The sequence below is a fragment of the Hemibagrus wyckioides genome, linkage group LG16 (genome assembly GCF_019097595.1).
Source record: "Hemibagrus wyckioides isolate EC202008001 linkage group LG16, SWU_Hwy_1.0, whole genome shotgun sequence".
Taxonomy (NCBI): Eukaryota; Metazoa; Chordata; class Actinopteri; order Siluriformes; family Bagridae; genus Hemibagrus; species Hemibagrus wyckioides.
Genome location: NC_080725.1, coordinates 17002522 through 17020206, shown reverse-complemented (window position 1 = coordinate 17020206; position 17685 = coordinate 17002522). Strand labels below are relative to the sequence as shown.

General features: G+C 38.7%; 1 protein-coding gene across 2 annotated transcripts in view; it reads left to right on the top strand.

The window, feature by feature from the left end:
* The window catches only part of cntfr (ciliary neurotrophic factor receptor), a 167758-nt gene that overhangs the window by 87873 nt on the left and 62200 nt on the right, over positions 1 to 17685 (top strand). For both annotated transcript variants that reach the window (XM_058412770.1, XM_058412772.1), the window contains exon 3: positions 5874 to 6107. In XM_058412770.1, the coding sequence (XP_058268753.1) occupies positions 5874 to 6107 (234 nt within the window). The remainder of the gene's footprint in view (positions 1 to 5873; positions 6108 to 17685) is intronic.

Sequence of the window (17685 nt, the reverse complement as noted above, 5' to 3'; positions counted from 1 at the left end):
ACTTCTTTTGTGAAATTTTTGAATTCTTTTTAAAGAGAATCTGATTGAGACCCGCAGGGAGTTCATATTTCCATAGGACCTAACATATAGGATGTAAATATTTATTATAGCTTAGGAGAGAATGAAAGACAGTGTTTGTTAACCTGCACATGCAGTACAAACTTTATCTTTAGTAACTGCCTGGTCAAAGTCAGAGTGCTTTAAACTGGGCTACTAATTTGTTTAGATTTTGGGATATAACCAGAACTGAACCATCCATCCATCTATCCATTTATCCACCCATCCATCCATCCATCCATTTATCCATCCATCCATCCATTCTCCACCACTTATCCTACTGGCTCACAAGGAACCTGGAGCCTGTCCCAGGAGAATCGGGGCACAAGGCAGAGTTCACCATAGACAGGATGCCAGTCTACCACAGGGCACAATCACACACACACACACACACACACATTCACACACTGCGGACAATTTAGAGGTGCCAATCAGCCTACAACACATATCTTGGGGAGAAACCCGAGTACCTGAAAGAAACCAGGTATAGGTTTATTAAAAATTAAATGAAAAAACCCTTCAGTTCAGAATTTTAATCCAAAATCATATCTGAAGTACCTGACATATAAAGATACAGCTAGTGGCATGGTTGTTAGACCCCTTATAATCAGTATAGGAAATTATTCACCCATGACACTAAAAGCTTCTGGGTACTGGTTGACATCAAGAAGCCCCAATTTTTACATTTTTGAATCTTACAATTAATTCGCTTACATTACACTATGTAACAATTTTTTTTTACTTTTTTCTTGTTCCTGGGAAATAAGTGTTATTTCCCCATTCTTTGTAGCCCAAATAAAGAGAAAAAACCCATCTTAGCCATGAAAGTTTGGGTTAGTTTTGGGCAGTTTTTTTTAGTAAAATGGGCTAATTTTGAGGTTTTTGTTCCCTTAGAAGCCCAAACCCAAACTTCAAGGGGCTTAATGGCTATTTTTTTTTTTTTATCATTTTCCATCAAGAGTAATTGGAAAATGTCATTCACTACCCAGGAACAAAAATCGTGCTACATAGTGTTATCAAAGTTAGAGAAGGATGCTCAATTAATTCAGGAGTTTGAGCTGTTGCTGTTCAAGCCATTTCTCCAACTGGGCTCCATTTCGAGTGATAGCTGTCTCTGTGTATTAGAAAATCCGTTGTGAGTGTTATGAGGTGCTTTAATCTACAGCATTTCCGATTTGTCTTGGTGTGTGGCCTCACGCTTCCTTTCATTAGCAGACATGGTTGAATTTGCATGCAGCCCGTTTCATATCCTCTACCATGGTGTTCAAGTTTCCGTCGAAAATAATGAGCGACTGAGCGTGACTGAGGATTATCAAAAATCAGTGCGAAGGAAATGAAGATTTATTATTTTAAATTACTGCGGAATAACATAAGCAGTAAAATGAAAAACCTTAGTTATGATCTGTGACTCAAAAGGTCAGGGTGTAATACTAACTGGTAAAACTTTGCAGGCATAATGAAGGCGCTTGACTCCAAACTACAGAAACATCCATACAGGTTCATGCCTTGGGCAAATGTGTGATTCGTGAACATTTTGCTATGCTTTCTGCCTGCAGCAGATGGATGTCGCAGCCTTGTACCTGCCCCTGTTAAACAGTTTAGGTAAAAGCTCAAAGCGTAACTGTCTCTCTAATGTTTGTTAGTTACTTAAGGGAGCTCCAATGAGGTAGCATGAAATATCTGCTTAGCACACTAGCTGTTTTGCTAAGTCAAGCAAGATGAAATAAGAAGTTCAAGAACTATCCCATCCCTGAGATCCATGTGGTGCATCATGGGAGGTCTGAGAGAGATTGAAAGAGTTTAGAACTGCACCAGGGGCTAGGAGTTAGCAAAGGGCTCCCCCCTCACAGGCTAGAGCATGAAAATAAATGGTTGGTGTGGCCAAGCCCACATTCCCCAGCTATAGCAGTTAAGCCACCAGAGCAACAGGGGTAGGACAGAAACTTCTAATTTGTGCTGTATTATTCTGATGCTTTTTAATCATGTTCCCTTTTTCCTCAGCCTGTAGCATTGTGTGACCTTTGTTTGTTGGAAAATGTATGTGAATAAAGACAGTTTAGAGCATCTATAAGCTGCTACCATTATTGTGTGTAGAGTCATTATAGAATCTTAACTACAAATGATGCCGATCTGCAAAATGGTTTCCTAGCCTGATTGTGGTCCAAGCAAATCTATTTGTTTTGTATTATTTACTCTAATCGACTATTCCATTCAGGGTGTAGTCCCACCTTGCACTCGATGATGCATCAGGACAAAGTGCTTACTGCAGATGAATAAATGAGGATTTATTTGTTTTAGATTTGTTTATCTATTAGAATCCACCCCCAAGCTTTCCTCTTGATGTGAAATATAACTAGTTCCCATCCTCTCGAGGTGCCGAGTTTTCATTTGAGGAAATGAAAAACTCATTATCAGCGATTAACCTGATCAACCAGGTTTTCATTTATTGAGGCGGCTTCTGGCTAGCGATGCCCCATTTGTATGGCCACTTAGCTGCTTTGTTTTTTGGCTGCATGTTTTGCGAATACAGACACAGCTGTTTCTCATCTAGACAAGAGTTCCAGCTGTGGAGCAAATCCCCTGCACTGCTTCCCAGCCCGGCCTGCACATCTCTGCCTCATAAAAAAGTCAGAGATCCTCCATGTGGGTGTGGAGCGGCCTCTATCTCATTTCTCCCCTGAGCCTCTACTAAGCTCCATTGCCAGTTTACGTCTGCAATGTGAAGTGTCAATTTTGCCGCTGCTTTGCATCTCAATTGTGTTTTTGTTTTGCTTTCTTTCTTATTGAAACGGCACTCCATGATTGTCCTTGAAGCTATGTGTTGCACTCGTAGCACATTAGCACGGACCGGCTAATCTCAGAGGATGTCTACGCTGGATTGTTTGGCTTGTAGAAGGGTGTTTCAAGACAGTATACATTATTCAAGTGACAAACACATGATGCGGTTTGGCAGCAGGTAGGAAATGGTGATGATATGTGCAGAGAAAAAAAACCAAAACAAAAAACAAACCTGGCATCAGATAATCCTGTGACAGATGCACCTTTTTAAACTGCATAATGTGGATTAAGCATTCCAGACCATCAAATAGCAGCAGATATGATTTAATGCATCCAGGCTTTGTTTTTATCATACTGAGGGGCAAGCGATTAAGTGCCCTATTACTGCCTGTTCAGGATAAGATAAGCAGAGTAGAAAAAAAATGCATTTATTTGCACTTTCAAATGTGCCGGCTGCCAAAAGCAGCCTGGCAAACAAGAGAATAAAGGAGACTATCTCTTAATGAGAACCCTCAAAGAGAACAGGCCAGAGGGCAAAGCAATGACTCCAATGCTGAGCGTGTTTTGGAGAGAAACTATTCACTGGCTTGTTTTAGTCCTCTGTCTTCTCTGAGAGCTCGGTTTCGAGGGCATACATATTAAATCAACACCTTTAAATGGGCTCCGAAGAGCATCTTTTATCCAATGGATGATTTTGTATAAGAGCCACCATCTGTGTTGTGGATCTGGAATGTTCTATGTTTAATAAGGGGCAATTCGGTCATGTGTTAGATTAGAGCTGCTGTTGCATATAAGTGGATTTATTTTCAATAAATGAAATGCATAAAGTGTATTCAGCGCTCGACGTGCTCAAAAGATTCCACTGTAGACTTTAGTCTCAACTATTGGGGCTGTGCCTTTAAAAAAGAAGAGGAAAAGGGAACAACTTCCCTGCCATTATTTACACATAATAAAGTTTTCAGCTGTAATTTAAACTTTGGGGACTTGGAGATCTAACGACATGGAGGATAGATACAGATAGAAGCCCAGGGTTTCTATCATAGACATGGAATAATGGTTGATCTTTATTCCCTAAACACTGGAGAACCAGCTTGATGCCGGCACTGTGAACACACACATGCCATAAATAGTAACAGAAAAATGAATGAAAAGAAATACATTAAAGCAATCTTGGGAGTTTCATTAGGGATACTGTCCTTAAAGGTTTGGATTTCATTAAACATTCAGTTGCACTTTTAATATAGAAAAAGATAACGGCTGATAATTAGCTGGGTATATATATATGCATATGCTGTACGGTTGGCAGACGTCGGTGGAGGAGGCGGATGCAAGTGCAGGTAATTTAACACGGAAAGTACGAACAAAACAAACAAAAGGTGAACACAAGAGACTACGGGTACGAGGCGCGGAACATACAGACGATAAGCAATAACATGGCATGCACAACATCAACAGCAAAAAGCTTGACAATCTTTTAAAGCTAAAAATATTTGTGAGTTATCATAATGGTAATTGAAGACAAATGTGCTTAGTTTATTACGGAAATTAAAACACAGGCAGATATAAAGTTAACCCAGTAACAGGAGTCAGTAACAGGAAGAAGGACTGAAAATAAACCTAGCAACAAGAGAAAACGTGCCACAGTTAACGGGATGAACGCATGATAAGACGTTGCAAACAAACAGCAAAACACAGAGGGTATAAATACACAAACTGATTAAGAGGAAACTAGGAACAGGTGCACAATCAGGAAAAAAACGACTCAAGATCCAGACAGAGACGGGATCAAAACATAAAACAAAATAAAAACAGATACAAATCAGTGAAAGGAAAACCATAAGAACAAGAATTTTTTTTTCTGTTTTCAAAATTATTGGCACCCCCACATTAGAGCCTCCCACTGAGAGAATAACAACACTGAGCTTTTTATCGAACAATGTTGGCGATACTTGCAGTGGGATTTCATTCTGCTTCTCCATATGGAACATTTCAAAACTTTATATTTATATTTTTGTGCATGAGTTTATTATTATTATTATTATTATTATTATTATTATTATTATTATTATTATTATTATTATTATTATTATTATTATTATTATCTCACTGAAAGATCTCTCTATGATCAGGGCTTAACCTTCTTACAGAAGCAGCTAAGGATTGAGCAAAAATTCATTTTTTTCTTGGAACACACTTCCTTATAGATGTTCTTTAAGGTTGTCAACAAATCCATCTTATCAAGCTGTTTTGGCAGACAGAATTTAAATACAGTATTTTCCCAAATTTTTTAAGCAGAAAGCTTCAACATTTATGTGTAGGTCATTTAACACTAACAGATTTTTTAATTGATTATTTATTATTATTATTATTATTATTATTATTATTATTATTATTATTATTATTATTATTATTATTATTTATGATAGCAATAATTATGGAGCTGATTATTCAAACTTTATATAGAAGTCTTGGGTTTTTTTTATCCTGCTCATTTTTAAGTCATCACAGACTGTCAGATTGTGATCTGTAAAATTCTGATCTGCGGTTCGGCAAAAGGATAAGATCACAGCGACTGTGCTACAGAAATAGTGGCCACCTTTCGTTTTCTTTTTTTTAATCTATTTTCATTTTAAATGCAAAATGTAAATGTAAAAAAATCCAGTGCTTATGTTGTTCAAGATTTCTTCTCAAAGCTGAAGGGAAATGTGATTCTTCGACTTTAGGGAAAACACCCATGGCGCCTTTCGGAGGTAAACAGAGTGCATTAATGAATATTCTATTGAGTTCTCGACTCTGAAACAAATGAGGTATTCAAACAGATTATGAGATATCGAGAAATGTGAGAACTTCATTCACTATTCACAATTTTCACACAAGGGGAAAAGGGAGTATTTTTCCCCTCATACAGCCTTACGCAGAATACTAAAGCTGCTAAATGGTCAGGTGTTTTGTCTGACTTGATATATTTGACCTGCTGACATTGAATGGACGCATGACGTATTACTTATTAACACATTATGTTCTGCTTTCTCACTCAGGAGGCAGGATCCAGTATGCGAGGATCGGCAGCAATGTGACGATGCAATGTGGTTCTCTGGACAATGATGCCTCAGTCACATGGAAGGTGAATGGGACAGATGTGAAAGCCAAGAGGAGGGAGGAAGGGCCAAGACTTATCCTCTTGGAGGTGGATATGAGTAGCAATGGCTTGTACAGCTGTTTCCAGAATCCTGATGGCCAGCGGCGCGACCAGATCACATTTCGCATCGGACGTGAGTTTAGTCGTTGTTCTCTGTTAGTTTTCTTTCCTTCCTTTATTTTCTCATGACTCATTTCTCATTAAGAATTTTCTCAGCACTTTCCGATCCGTCTCTCATTCTTTGCCACCCTTCACTCTCGCCCGTTTCCCCGACTCCTTCCTGATAGTTTGACCCCATGCACTGTTTACTGAAAGTCTTCCTCCCCTAAACAAACCCATCATTGCTTTTACCAGCTTGCGCTGTCAAGGATGTGAACTTCTTTCAAACCCCATCTTTTAAGAAAGGTCTTCTGTTAATAATCATAAACATTATCATCCATCGTCCCTTCCTCTGCCCCCCCATCCTCTCCAGCCTTCCCTGCTCGATTCATAGGCTGTGTTTGGGTCTTCTCTAAGTGTTTATGGGGTGTGGTGTCATCTTGGACATTAAGCCCCGTCCAGATGTTGCTGTTAAAAAATGCCGCTGTGCTGAACGGGGTCACTGGCAGGCCATTAGATGAGGCAGGAGGTTCCTGCAACCCTTTTCACTAGTGCTGAATGATGAGCAACAGCCATCTCCATCCCAAACTGCAAACACATCCGTGATCCTTCTTAGAATGTGTACACAGTGTAATGGACTGCTATCTCGTTTTGGCCTAAAAGACCATGTAACCCCAGGTCATGAACACAGGTGGCTCGGGGAGCGAGTTTTGTGCAAGGAAATTTCTTTCACTCTGGAAATTAGCATGAATGGCCACATGGTGCTTAGCACTTTAATCAATAATGGTGACTAGATGCTACCCATAATGCTCTCTGACAGCAATTAAATTTTCTAATTAAATTACAGAAATTGGAAAACCAAAATGAGACAAGCCTGCTTATGATTGTGCAGTGAAGAATGTGCTTTCTCAGCTGGGTATGTCTTCACGGGCTTTTGAAAATGCCAGAATGTAATATCACTGAAAACATGAGATTAATAGGTTCAACATGGGCCATGGCACCTAAAATAATCACTATCTATCACTTTATCTATATTTATTGGTCCATGCTAGCTCAGGATCATGCACCAAACATTATTCTCTAATCTTGCCTTACTTGTTAGTTGATTTTGGCTTCCCCATTTAACAATCATTGTCAAAACTCAACAAAAGGCAACCACTTCTGTGCTTTTTAAAGGTCTGGGTCTGGTACAGCTATTCATACTTGAGTGCTAGAGGTAAAAATAAATAAATAAATAAATAAAATAAATCGTTTGCCTTGGTATCATTCATATAAAGAGGTATAGGCTCCTCCGTAAGTGCGTTAACTTCCAGGACTGTCACTGAAAATCAATTCATGGAGTCGAGGGGGAAAAAACGAGCTCGATCTGGCCTCTAGAATTCCCATGTTTCCAAAAGTTTCCCATTCCATCTCTTCAAATCATGCTCCACTTTAGAGGCTTGATGTACATAACCCAGATTTGTGCCCCTATAATTACCATGTCTAAGATTAAAATCAGACATGATGGGCAGCAATGGATTTCATTATTGATAATGTAACTTTTTAGAGACTATGACATGTTTGCACTTGTACTTTAATGGACCTTGAGAGTAAATTCTAGAAAACTGAAAAGAAAAAAAGGAAGAAAAAAAACCTAAAAAGAATGGCTTAGAACATTGCTTAGAATCTTCCTTTATTACAAAAAATAATAAATAAAATAACAAATAAAATAGAAATAAATTACTAAATAAATAAATTTTTAAAAACTTGACCATTAGTGATTGGTTCATGGTTAGAATTAAGTCTTACTCATTTAAAGTTCATGCTTTGTTTGTTGAGTAATGTTCCAATTTTTGACCACTGCTACATCCATGTGAATTTTTTAGAAGAAAGATCTAGACCTACAGCTGATGACTCCTCATGTGTCTTCCATGGTGTCTTGCACTGTATATACCGTATTTATTTGCTGCTCAGACCAGAACTCTTTGCTATTCAGTCGACAAACTTTCAGACGACTATTCCTGCATGTTAGACAGATGTTTTTCGTACAGCAATGTGCTGCCTGCTGGACTTGAGCCTCTACTCTCAAATTCTACCATTAAACCTAACTTTAAGGCACAGATTAGAAGAGAAAGAATAATAGATTTCCAGGCGGAATTGTCATTTAGTTACTAAACTGTCTTGTCAAACCACCCTTAAAATAACACACATTGACCTGGACTTCAGGGAAACCATTCCAAAAAGACCATAAAAAGAAATGCAAGTTTACTGTTGTAAATTTCCCGTCTCGGGACGCAAAGACAAACAGCATCCTGTTTGCTTTTGCGTCTCATCTTCGCTTTGCCACGAGGAAAAAAAAAAGCCATTAAGGAGGCATGTACCCTGGAGAGAAAGCTGTTATCCACCAAGATGAGGTATCTGGTGTGACTCTGTGCTGTGGTTAGGGCCTGAGGAAGCTGCTTATGTTGTTGTCATTGACAGTGTGTGTTGGTGTTTGGTTCCTCCGCAGAGTTTGACAAGAAGGGAACACATGCTGAGTTCACCAGTGCTTCGCTTGTAAATGTCACAAACAGTGAAAATGTTATTACAGTTGCTGCTTTATCGGGAAAAAAGTACTTTTTACCTCGTTTGTTTAGACCAAATTTTAAAAAAAATAATGAAGCAATGATATAATTAACCTTTATAATTCTGTGATCCATCTGTGGGCTACACTTAGGAGCCAGATGTCTTCTGTAATCACTGCACTAATGAGCCACCCATGTAAAATTTTGAGCCTAATATTTTCGAAAACCATTTCTTCCTACTCTTAAGCAAAACTGCATGTTTTTCCATGATTTGTCAAGCATTCCCAATTCCCAAAGGTTCATTTCAAAGAGCATGAATGATCTACTCTCCATCTTTTTGGCTATAACGGCAAAACCAAAAGCTGCTTTCCTTTATCCTAATCTCTTCAATACACACAAAACAACAAATATGTACAAATTGCCCTGTGGGTGAAAATAAAAACCCATAATGGAGTTTTTTTGATTATTTGTCTGTTTGTTTGTTTGTTTGTTTTTAATATACCAGATTTGGTTTGTGTAGTATTTCTTAAAGAGATACGTTCTTGTGTGTATTTAATTAAGTCCAGGCTCACAACACGGACAGCTTTGTTGAACATGATTGATATTTTGTTTACTGTTCAGATCCACTGGGATTCTGGAGAACGGGTCAGCCAATGTAGCAGACACTAATTATATCATTTCTGGGTGGAAAAAAAATACACTAAGAAAAGATAAAAGCAAAGGAAAGTCATCCTGTGAGACGGGGGCCAGATTTTGTTCTTATTAGTCCTTCTCTAGTTTGTTTTTATGGCTTTCATTGCGAGTGTTTGCTTTGCCTTCGGGCACTGGGTAATTATTTAAGACAGCCAAATGAAATGGTGTCTCCAGTACTTAAATCTGTGTATCTGTAAAGGCAAAATAGCATACAGATCTTCTTTCCTGCTTGTTTCTTGCAAAAAGTATCTTTTATAGTGATGGTATAAAGTCATATGCAGCGCTGTGTCAGCAGACAGATGATTTAATCGCTCAGCGTAGGCTAATAAAACGTAGTGCGTTTGATGGATTTGGCAACCTTTCCAATGACGGCTGTAAATTTCACCCTGAATGTGGAGCAATGGAAACTCCTTTTCCCGATGCCGGACGTTTTTTTGGAGCTTTTCACCTGCTGGGATTGAGGAAACACAGGACGAAAAAGAGAAATATAGAGATATGACACTGGTGCCATTTTTCAGCTGCACATTTATGGGGTTCTGCTGCTTCGTCTAATCCTTAGGGAAAAGGAGATGCTGATCTTCGGCTTTAATTTACAAGCTAGTTCCTCCAGGATTTCCTCTCTAATCCAGCGTTTTCCCTGTCCCATCTGTCCTGCGCAAAAGTTCTCATGAAGAGCGAGAGACAGAGGGAAAGGGGTGAAACAGAGGGGAAAAAGGGGGAGCCTTATTTCTGTAAAAGCAGCCAGGCGGTGCATCTACAAAATTCAAACGAACTGTTAATGTCCTAATCAAAATGGATATTGTTCTTGTCAAACTCATCCCCATTTTTAAGATAGATGTTACACTGAAAGAGCAAGAGATCGATAAGTAATTTACATTTTTTGTGGTTCATTTCTCTGGGCGTATCCTTTTTCCTCCACAGTGGCATATTAGTTTTGTTATTCTTGAATAGATGATGATGATGATGATGATGATGGTGTTGGCAGGAATCCAATGACACAGCAGATACAACTGACGCAGCATGGTTCGATGTTAAAGTTTAGATTTTTGTGAATGGCTGGAAAGCAGTTCATTTAGATTAGAAATGACATTTTATCTAATAGTGCATCAGGAGTATTAAATTAAAATACGTGACAGTACAGACACAAAAATCTCATTGGTCCTCCTACAAAGGCTGGCATAAGCCAGTAAACTAAGCAACGGAACAGTGACACCATTGACTTTTTCATGCTTAAGCATTAATGATTAGTTTTGAGGCTATAAATAAGAGAGTTATTTCAATTTACGTCAGAGTCATGGACTCTAAACAGATGAGACATTTTGAATGTGATGCATTACATTTATGGAACTTGGCAGACACCCTTATCCAGAGCAACTTACATTTATCTCCTTTATACAGCTGAGGGTTCAGGACCGACCGGCAGTGGCAGACTGGTGGCTCTGGGCTTTGAACTCACAACCTTCTAATCAGCATTTTAACCATTGAGCTACCACATGCTGCTTTTGTCATCAAAAAAAACCCCCAAGAATCATGCCATGTCATCAGATCAGAAAGTTTATATAAAAAGAAAAATCTGAGAAGTTGCCCTTGTCTCTGGTCCAATAACTACTTTCAGCTAAATAATGCACATAAGTGTGTGTGTGTGTCCATAACAGAAGCTGACCTGATTCGAACAGTGGCAGAAATACATTTGTTTTTTCCTCACTCTGTGCATCGATTAGCTCTGTTGCAATACTTTTACAACTACACGGATTGGTCTCTTTTGGATTATCTGTGCTCCGTACTATAGCCATAGTCACTGCTGCAGGAAGTAATGAGAAGTCACTAACTCACTTGAGGAAGGAAAGCATCCTAAAAACTTGTGCATTCATTCTGAAACAGTACCATCTGACTGAGAAGCAGTAGCTCAGGGTTATCTTTACACATTATGTAACTTCCTCTTCGTGTGCCATCGGATTGAGCCGTCCCGGATTAACAGCCGCGTTCCGATTGGCTCGTTTAAAACATTAAGCACAAAAGATTCTGAGGAACCCGGCAAGTTGTAATACCAGAATAAAAGGGAAGAAATAGAAAAATGTTGAATTCGGGCTTTTGTAGATCCTGCGTGTAAGTACTTTGGGTAGATGAAAAGAAGCAAAGCAGAACAAAATACAATAGCAAGTTCTCAGCGATGAGCCGGTTTTATTATGAAATAACACGCGCCTATTGGTCTTGGCTTGATTAGAAGTCTGAGTGGTGGGTGCTTGTTTTTCCCGTCATTTCCACACTCCAGCATGCGTCTGGTAGATGCAAAAGTTCATATGCTCGGCTTGATGAAAGCATGAAGAAGGCCTGTTGATCTGGGGAGGTTTAACTTCAAAAGATGTACAGCCCACACAGACACACTTACACACACACACACACACATACATCACTGGCCTTAGGGATGGGGCCAATTTTGTTGCTAGTCTCTTAGCTGAACAGGCAGCAGTCTAATGCTTTACAGCATCAACAGTATCAGGAAGTGAATGTCAGGGAGGATTTGGATGATGGCGCTACTCTGAAGTATTGTCAGAATAAATGTCACAAGTTGAAGCTGGTTTAAATGTTTCCTAACAGTTTTTCATGACTGCTTCTGTGTAACAGGATAACGTTGACTTGGCAGTCGGTCAGCCTTCTCAGCCGAGGCAGGTAGTAATGTGCTGGATTGGTTAAAGCTGAAATGGTTATAGGTTATGCTATTTTCAGCTGTTTCCCTCCTGCTAGGATCTATTTTGTCTGTGGCTGAATCCCAAAATAAAGTTGAGTACACTGCGGTCTTCAGAGGACGCTACCATATCATACTCTGTGAGTGCGAGACGGATTAACCGGGTGATTCTGAGAAGCTTAAAATAAAATAGAATAAATCAAATCACATCAAATGTATGTGAGGGCAAGCGGAATATGATGGATTACTGTAGGTAAATAAAATAAAATTAAAAAAAAAAAGATGAAAAAGTTTATTATAACAGATATTGTCTCCTTGATTTTGGGGATCGTGCAAATGCTATAGCATATGCTAAGGTTTTCTATTCCCGAACAGAAGTTATGAATAAATTGTTAATGTTAATTAATTCAAATGCTAAATATTTCAAGGAAACTTTTCTTTATCCCACCCAAGTTACAGTAGAATTTATACACCTAATGACAGCCTTTGCTGTCAATTAATTTTTAGATTTGTTTATTTTTTTTTAACACAACTCTCACATGTTTTTACTCTGTTTGTTAGTTATGCATCAGAACGCATTAGCATTCAGACTAGACATATGACCGTAAGCGTCGCTGACCACATCTGTACATGGTTTTAGTGATCACAGCTGTACTTAATGCTGTTCACTTGTGATGGGATCACCCCAGACGGATGTTAGTACCAGCTCTGAACATTTCACCTTCAGCACTGCATCTGAAGTGCTGATTTATTTAATTTTATTTTTTTTAATTCAGCTACCACTGTGCTGCTCTTTAAGACTGTGGCTTACTGCCATTGCTTGTCTTTTTAATTAATCCTACCAAAGCGCTGAGGCACTTCTGTGTAAATCTCCGTGGGCTGACAGCAGAGTCAGGTCTTTGCAAAAAAAAAAAAAAACAAAGACACCTCACTAGAAACAACACGAATGGCATCATGCAGGTCTTGATTTCTATAGTACATCGTTTTTTAGGGATTTGTTCAGCTCCAGCGTGATGCCTGATGCTTAAATCTGATTGGTCAGAAGGTATTCATTCATTTTTATAACAGTAGCAGCTTAAACCCACAGTGAACCCACCATATAAACAGTGTAATCACTGATACAGTGAAGTTTTCTATGAGGAGATATTTAACCTTTTTGGAAGGAGTGTCCAGTGTTAGTCAGAGGAAGAGCTGTAAATCTTCCTACATTGTCAGGGTGGAGGGATTTATAACTGCTAGAGCATGGTTAACTGTGTAATCTATGGATCTATTTTCTGTGCTGCTTATCCTTTATAGAAATAGCCCCTATTTGTCAGATATACATTACAGCACAGTGAAATTCTGGGCTTGGGGTTAGAGCACAGGGTCAGCCATAATACAGCACCCCTGGAGCAGAGAGGGTTAAGGGCACAACACTGGCAACTTGGCAGCGCTGGGGCTTGAACCCCCGATCTTCTGGTCAACAACCCAGAGCCTTAATCACTTGAGCCACCACCTCCCAAAAAAAAAATTATTCAGATCACGAACTTACACAAGAAAGCTCATAGTAAATTGAAGCGCTGCAAGATAATGGCATTAATCCGAGATCTATGGGATGTATATCTATATAAGGGAACCTGGAATCTATCCCAGAGTCTCAGGGGACTCATGGTACAAGGAGGGGGACACCCTGGGTGGTGTTGCCAACCCATCACAGGGCACAATCACACATACACACTAAAGACAATGTAGAGATGCCAATCAGCATGGAGAACATGCAAACTCCATGCATACAGGGCAGAGGTGAGAATCGAACCCCAACACCGGAGATGGGAAGCCACTGTGTACCCAGTAAAATGTATGACACATCTTTGAGTAAAGACTAAACAACTTCTCTTGTACTCGTTAGCTCTTGGATAAGAATCATAAACACTCTGGGATGTGCTGCAATTGGAAAATAATCAACTTCACACTATAAATCAAATACTGTAACTGCACACCCTGGCTCATTTTATTCCTTATTATAAAAAGTCTCACGACTCCAAACACCACCATTTGTTCAGGAATCTTCTGCATTCTGGTCATGAGCTCTCTGTTTGCTACAAAAAAAAAAAAACCTGAAATATTTTTTCCCCTGCCAGTGAACGCACAGAACAGCTGGATTACATGATAAATAATTCAATTACCGAGACGGCAATGGCACATTCCAAAACGTTAGCAGCAGGTGCGGCCGAGTTCAGATTAGTTTTATCACCTCTTTCAAGTGGAGGAATACATTCACACTCCCCACAATCTCCTGCGTCTCGGGTCGTTGGCTCATCACAGATAATCTAAGGAAATAATAGGCGAAAGGCTTAGCTTAAATAACAGCGGCAGCCCTGTGTTTCACTGACTTTTCATTCAGCGCCTCAGGTACACAAAACCTAAAAATTAAAACCAGCCTTGAAGGATAAAAAGTAAAATATCAGTTTCACGTATACAGCCTAGGGTTTTACAGCGGCATTAAAACACAACCGTTTGCCTTTGAGTGAAGGTGACAAGCCGATTACCAGACATTATTTTCTGCGGAACGGAACAGCCTTTGGAGTGTGATGAAAAATAAACGATGTTCATTATGATCAGGATCTTAGCCAAGTGTATAAATAATGTAGAATTAATGTTTGAGGAGCGTGTCTCTTCAGCTGTAATGAGGGCAAAGTTGGGTCCATGCTGTGAATTATTAAAAAGCAGTGCAATTATAAAAATTACACTACATGCAACGGAAAGGCTATTAACACAGATCGCATTAGCACGCGCCTTCGCTGATGGACTTCCGCACGTGTAGATCCGCTTTCTGCTAAAGGAAGCTGCACGATGAAAGACTTTTCTCTTTTCTGAGAAGCGGCTCAGGTGCCACCTGGCTTCCTTTCTCTTCTTTTTTTCTCCTCCGCTTAATCATTTCCTGCTAAGGTGTGAGAAACCAATTAGAGATGCAGGACTCACGAGCCGAGCACAGAGAAGCCTCAGGAGACTCCATTACACTATAAGAGACTGAAATGTCTTGAGACTTTTATTACACTATAACACAGAAGTACCAAAGGAAATTATGTTTGCTTTAGCGATGTTTGCGTTATGCATGCAGGCAGATTAACTCTCTCTCTCTCTCTCTCTCTCACACACACACACACACACACACACACACACATATCCTCTGACACCATCCTGACATTATAAACGGCTTAAATCCTGTTGTTTTATGACCTGCATGAGGCTATTACTGTAATAGGACATTATTGATTTCCTAAAGGGGAATCCATCGGGATTAATCATAGAAGTCAAAACCACCCTCCGAAGCACATTAAATACAGCCACCTTTGCTATCTATTAAAAAAATATTTCAAATAACAACCCGAAGGTTTGTCTCTGAGTCTCGACGGCAGACACTTTGTGGTAGGGTGCAAATTCAAGAGTTTATTTTTAAAAAAAAAAAAAAAAAAGAATATTGTTCCACAAAATTAGGAACAGTCCAAATGAATAGGAACGGAAGAGAAACTAGACTAAAATCGTAGAAGAGAGCAGAGAAAATACTAAATACAAACCGGGGTAAGAGAGAATTGAACATATAATTCAGATAACTGAAACAGAGATGTTTAGAAACAGTGTTAGGCCAAAAGTACGTAATTAAACACGGGTGAAAACAGTTAGAAAGATGGCGACCGTGCATGTGGAAGTGCAGATGTTTGCTGGGATATAGAGTCCGTGGCGGCCATGTTTGTATTCTGAGATGTGACTCATTGCGTGTCATTTTGTTTCGATTATATAAAAAGCAGATGGTCGTAGAGGTTTGTGGGTCTGGAATAATTATTATTACAAAAATAACTTATTGATTATGTTTCCCCCTTTACTTGTTTTTTTCATTATTTCAGATTAATTCTTAGGTGAACCTTTACTGACCCATATGTCTCTCAGCAAGTATGGCACACCGTGTAGGAGAAAGAGAATAGATTTCTGTTACTACCTACTGATGTGGATCAATACATGCTTTAAAAATTGTTTTAAAAAATTGCATTTTTTTACTTCAAGAGAGAAGAGGCTGGTGAGGAACTAATTAGCCTCCCAACATTAAATGCAACAATAAACCGATATAAAGTATGCTTTGTAATCACTTGCAGATTTGGACCGGACTGGATCATTTGGGGATATACAGTTATTGGAAAATAATCCACTTTAATGTGATAACCAAAGTATCAAACCACAGAGTTATTGATCATTTTATTATAAGAGCATGAACTACTGAGATTTATTCTGCACATAAAAAGCTGCACCTCTCTAATGCCAAGATGCAATATCATTTTCTGATATGTTTCACTGAGAGGAAACTGGAATTTTTTAAAAATGTTTTTCTCCTTAAGATTCATTTTTTGGGCAAATTAATGCACAATCTTAAATGTCCCAGATGTGTATTAGTGATTATTGCACAGCTGGTGATAGCAAGAAGAGAATCAATTAAAGATCACTGTGTTTGATGTAACGCTGTGTACTTTTGGAAAATAGCAAAATGGCAACGGTAAAGAAGGAAAACTTTTTAGGTGTCACAATTTAGTAATCTTTCGTCACCCGAAATTTATCAAGTGCAGTTTTTGAATGCATCGTGATACGAGCTGACAATAGACAGCATTTTAATTAACATGAGTGAGTGACTGGCTAGGTGGTTAACGTTAGCTAAATAGATAAACAAATCATTTGCAACACTGTGTCAGGTCAACACTGGTGAGTTTTTCCCATATTTGAATTCATGAATATTTTATATCTAGAATTTGTTTGGTGAAACAAAAAGCCCAAGTATTTGAAACAAATGTAAGAAGTATCTAGGGATTATTTTTTTGTGTGCACCAAAATTGAAATAAACCAAAGGAAGTGTGATATGTAACGATGGTCTGATCTTCGACGATCTTTACGTCTCTTGAGTAAGGTCTGCTCTGGTTAGGTCTGAGATAGCTTGTCTCTAAAATCTCACAGCTCAGATCCAAATATAGTTGAGTACAAATCCATGTTCTCGTGTCAGGAAAACCTTTTCACATTGTGGGAAGGACAAAAAGATAAAAACACAAAATAGCGGAGTAACACTTCTTCAACACAAGGTCATGATATATTTTCTCCGAATGACATGTTTACGTGTTAGAATCCGCAGGTCATCGTGATGATGTTGATTTGGATTAAACTAAAAAGGAACATAACCAGACAAACAAGGAAAACATCCCACATATAACAAGTACACAGTCTTTCTGTATCCTCGTAGAAATCGAGCATTGAAACAGTTCATACACGCTTATGATCCAGACTTAGAAGTAACATGGATGTGAAAGCTGCATGAAAAATGACAAAATCTAATGTGTAATTGATCACACGCGCACACACACACACACTTACTATTTATAGTATTTAGAAATGTCCGGCAACATTCAGGAGCATATAGCATTTATTTGCTTATTTGTCAGTGTAGTAACAACTGTTGCCGTTTATAAGGAATCATTAATTATTTTAACTGTTATATTACGATATATTATCTTTTTTTGTGTTATGGTACATTACGTAATTTTACGTTACGGTATATTGCATTACATTACAACATGTTATGTTGCATTATGTCACATTGCACTATATTTTGCTACATTATGCAAAAGGAAGTGGCTCTATAACTCTATAAGTCCTCCCTTTTCAGTAGAGAGCAG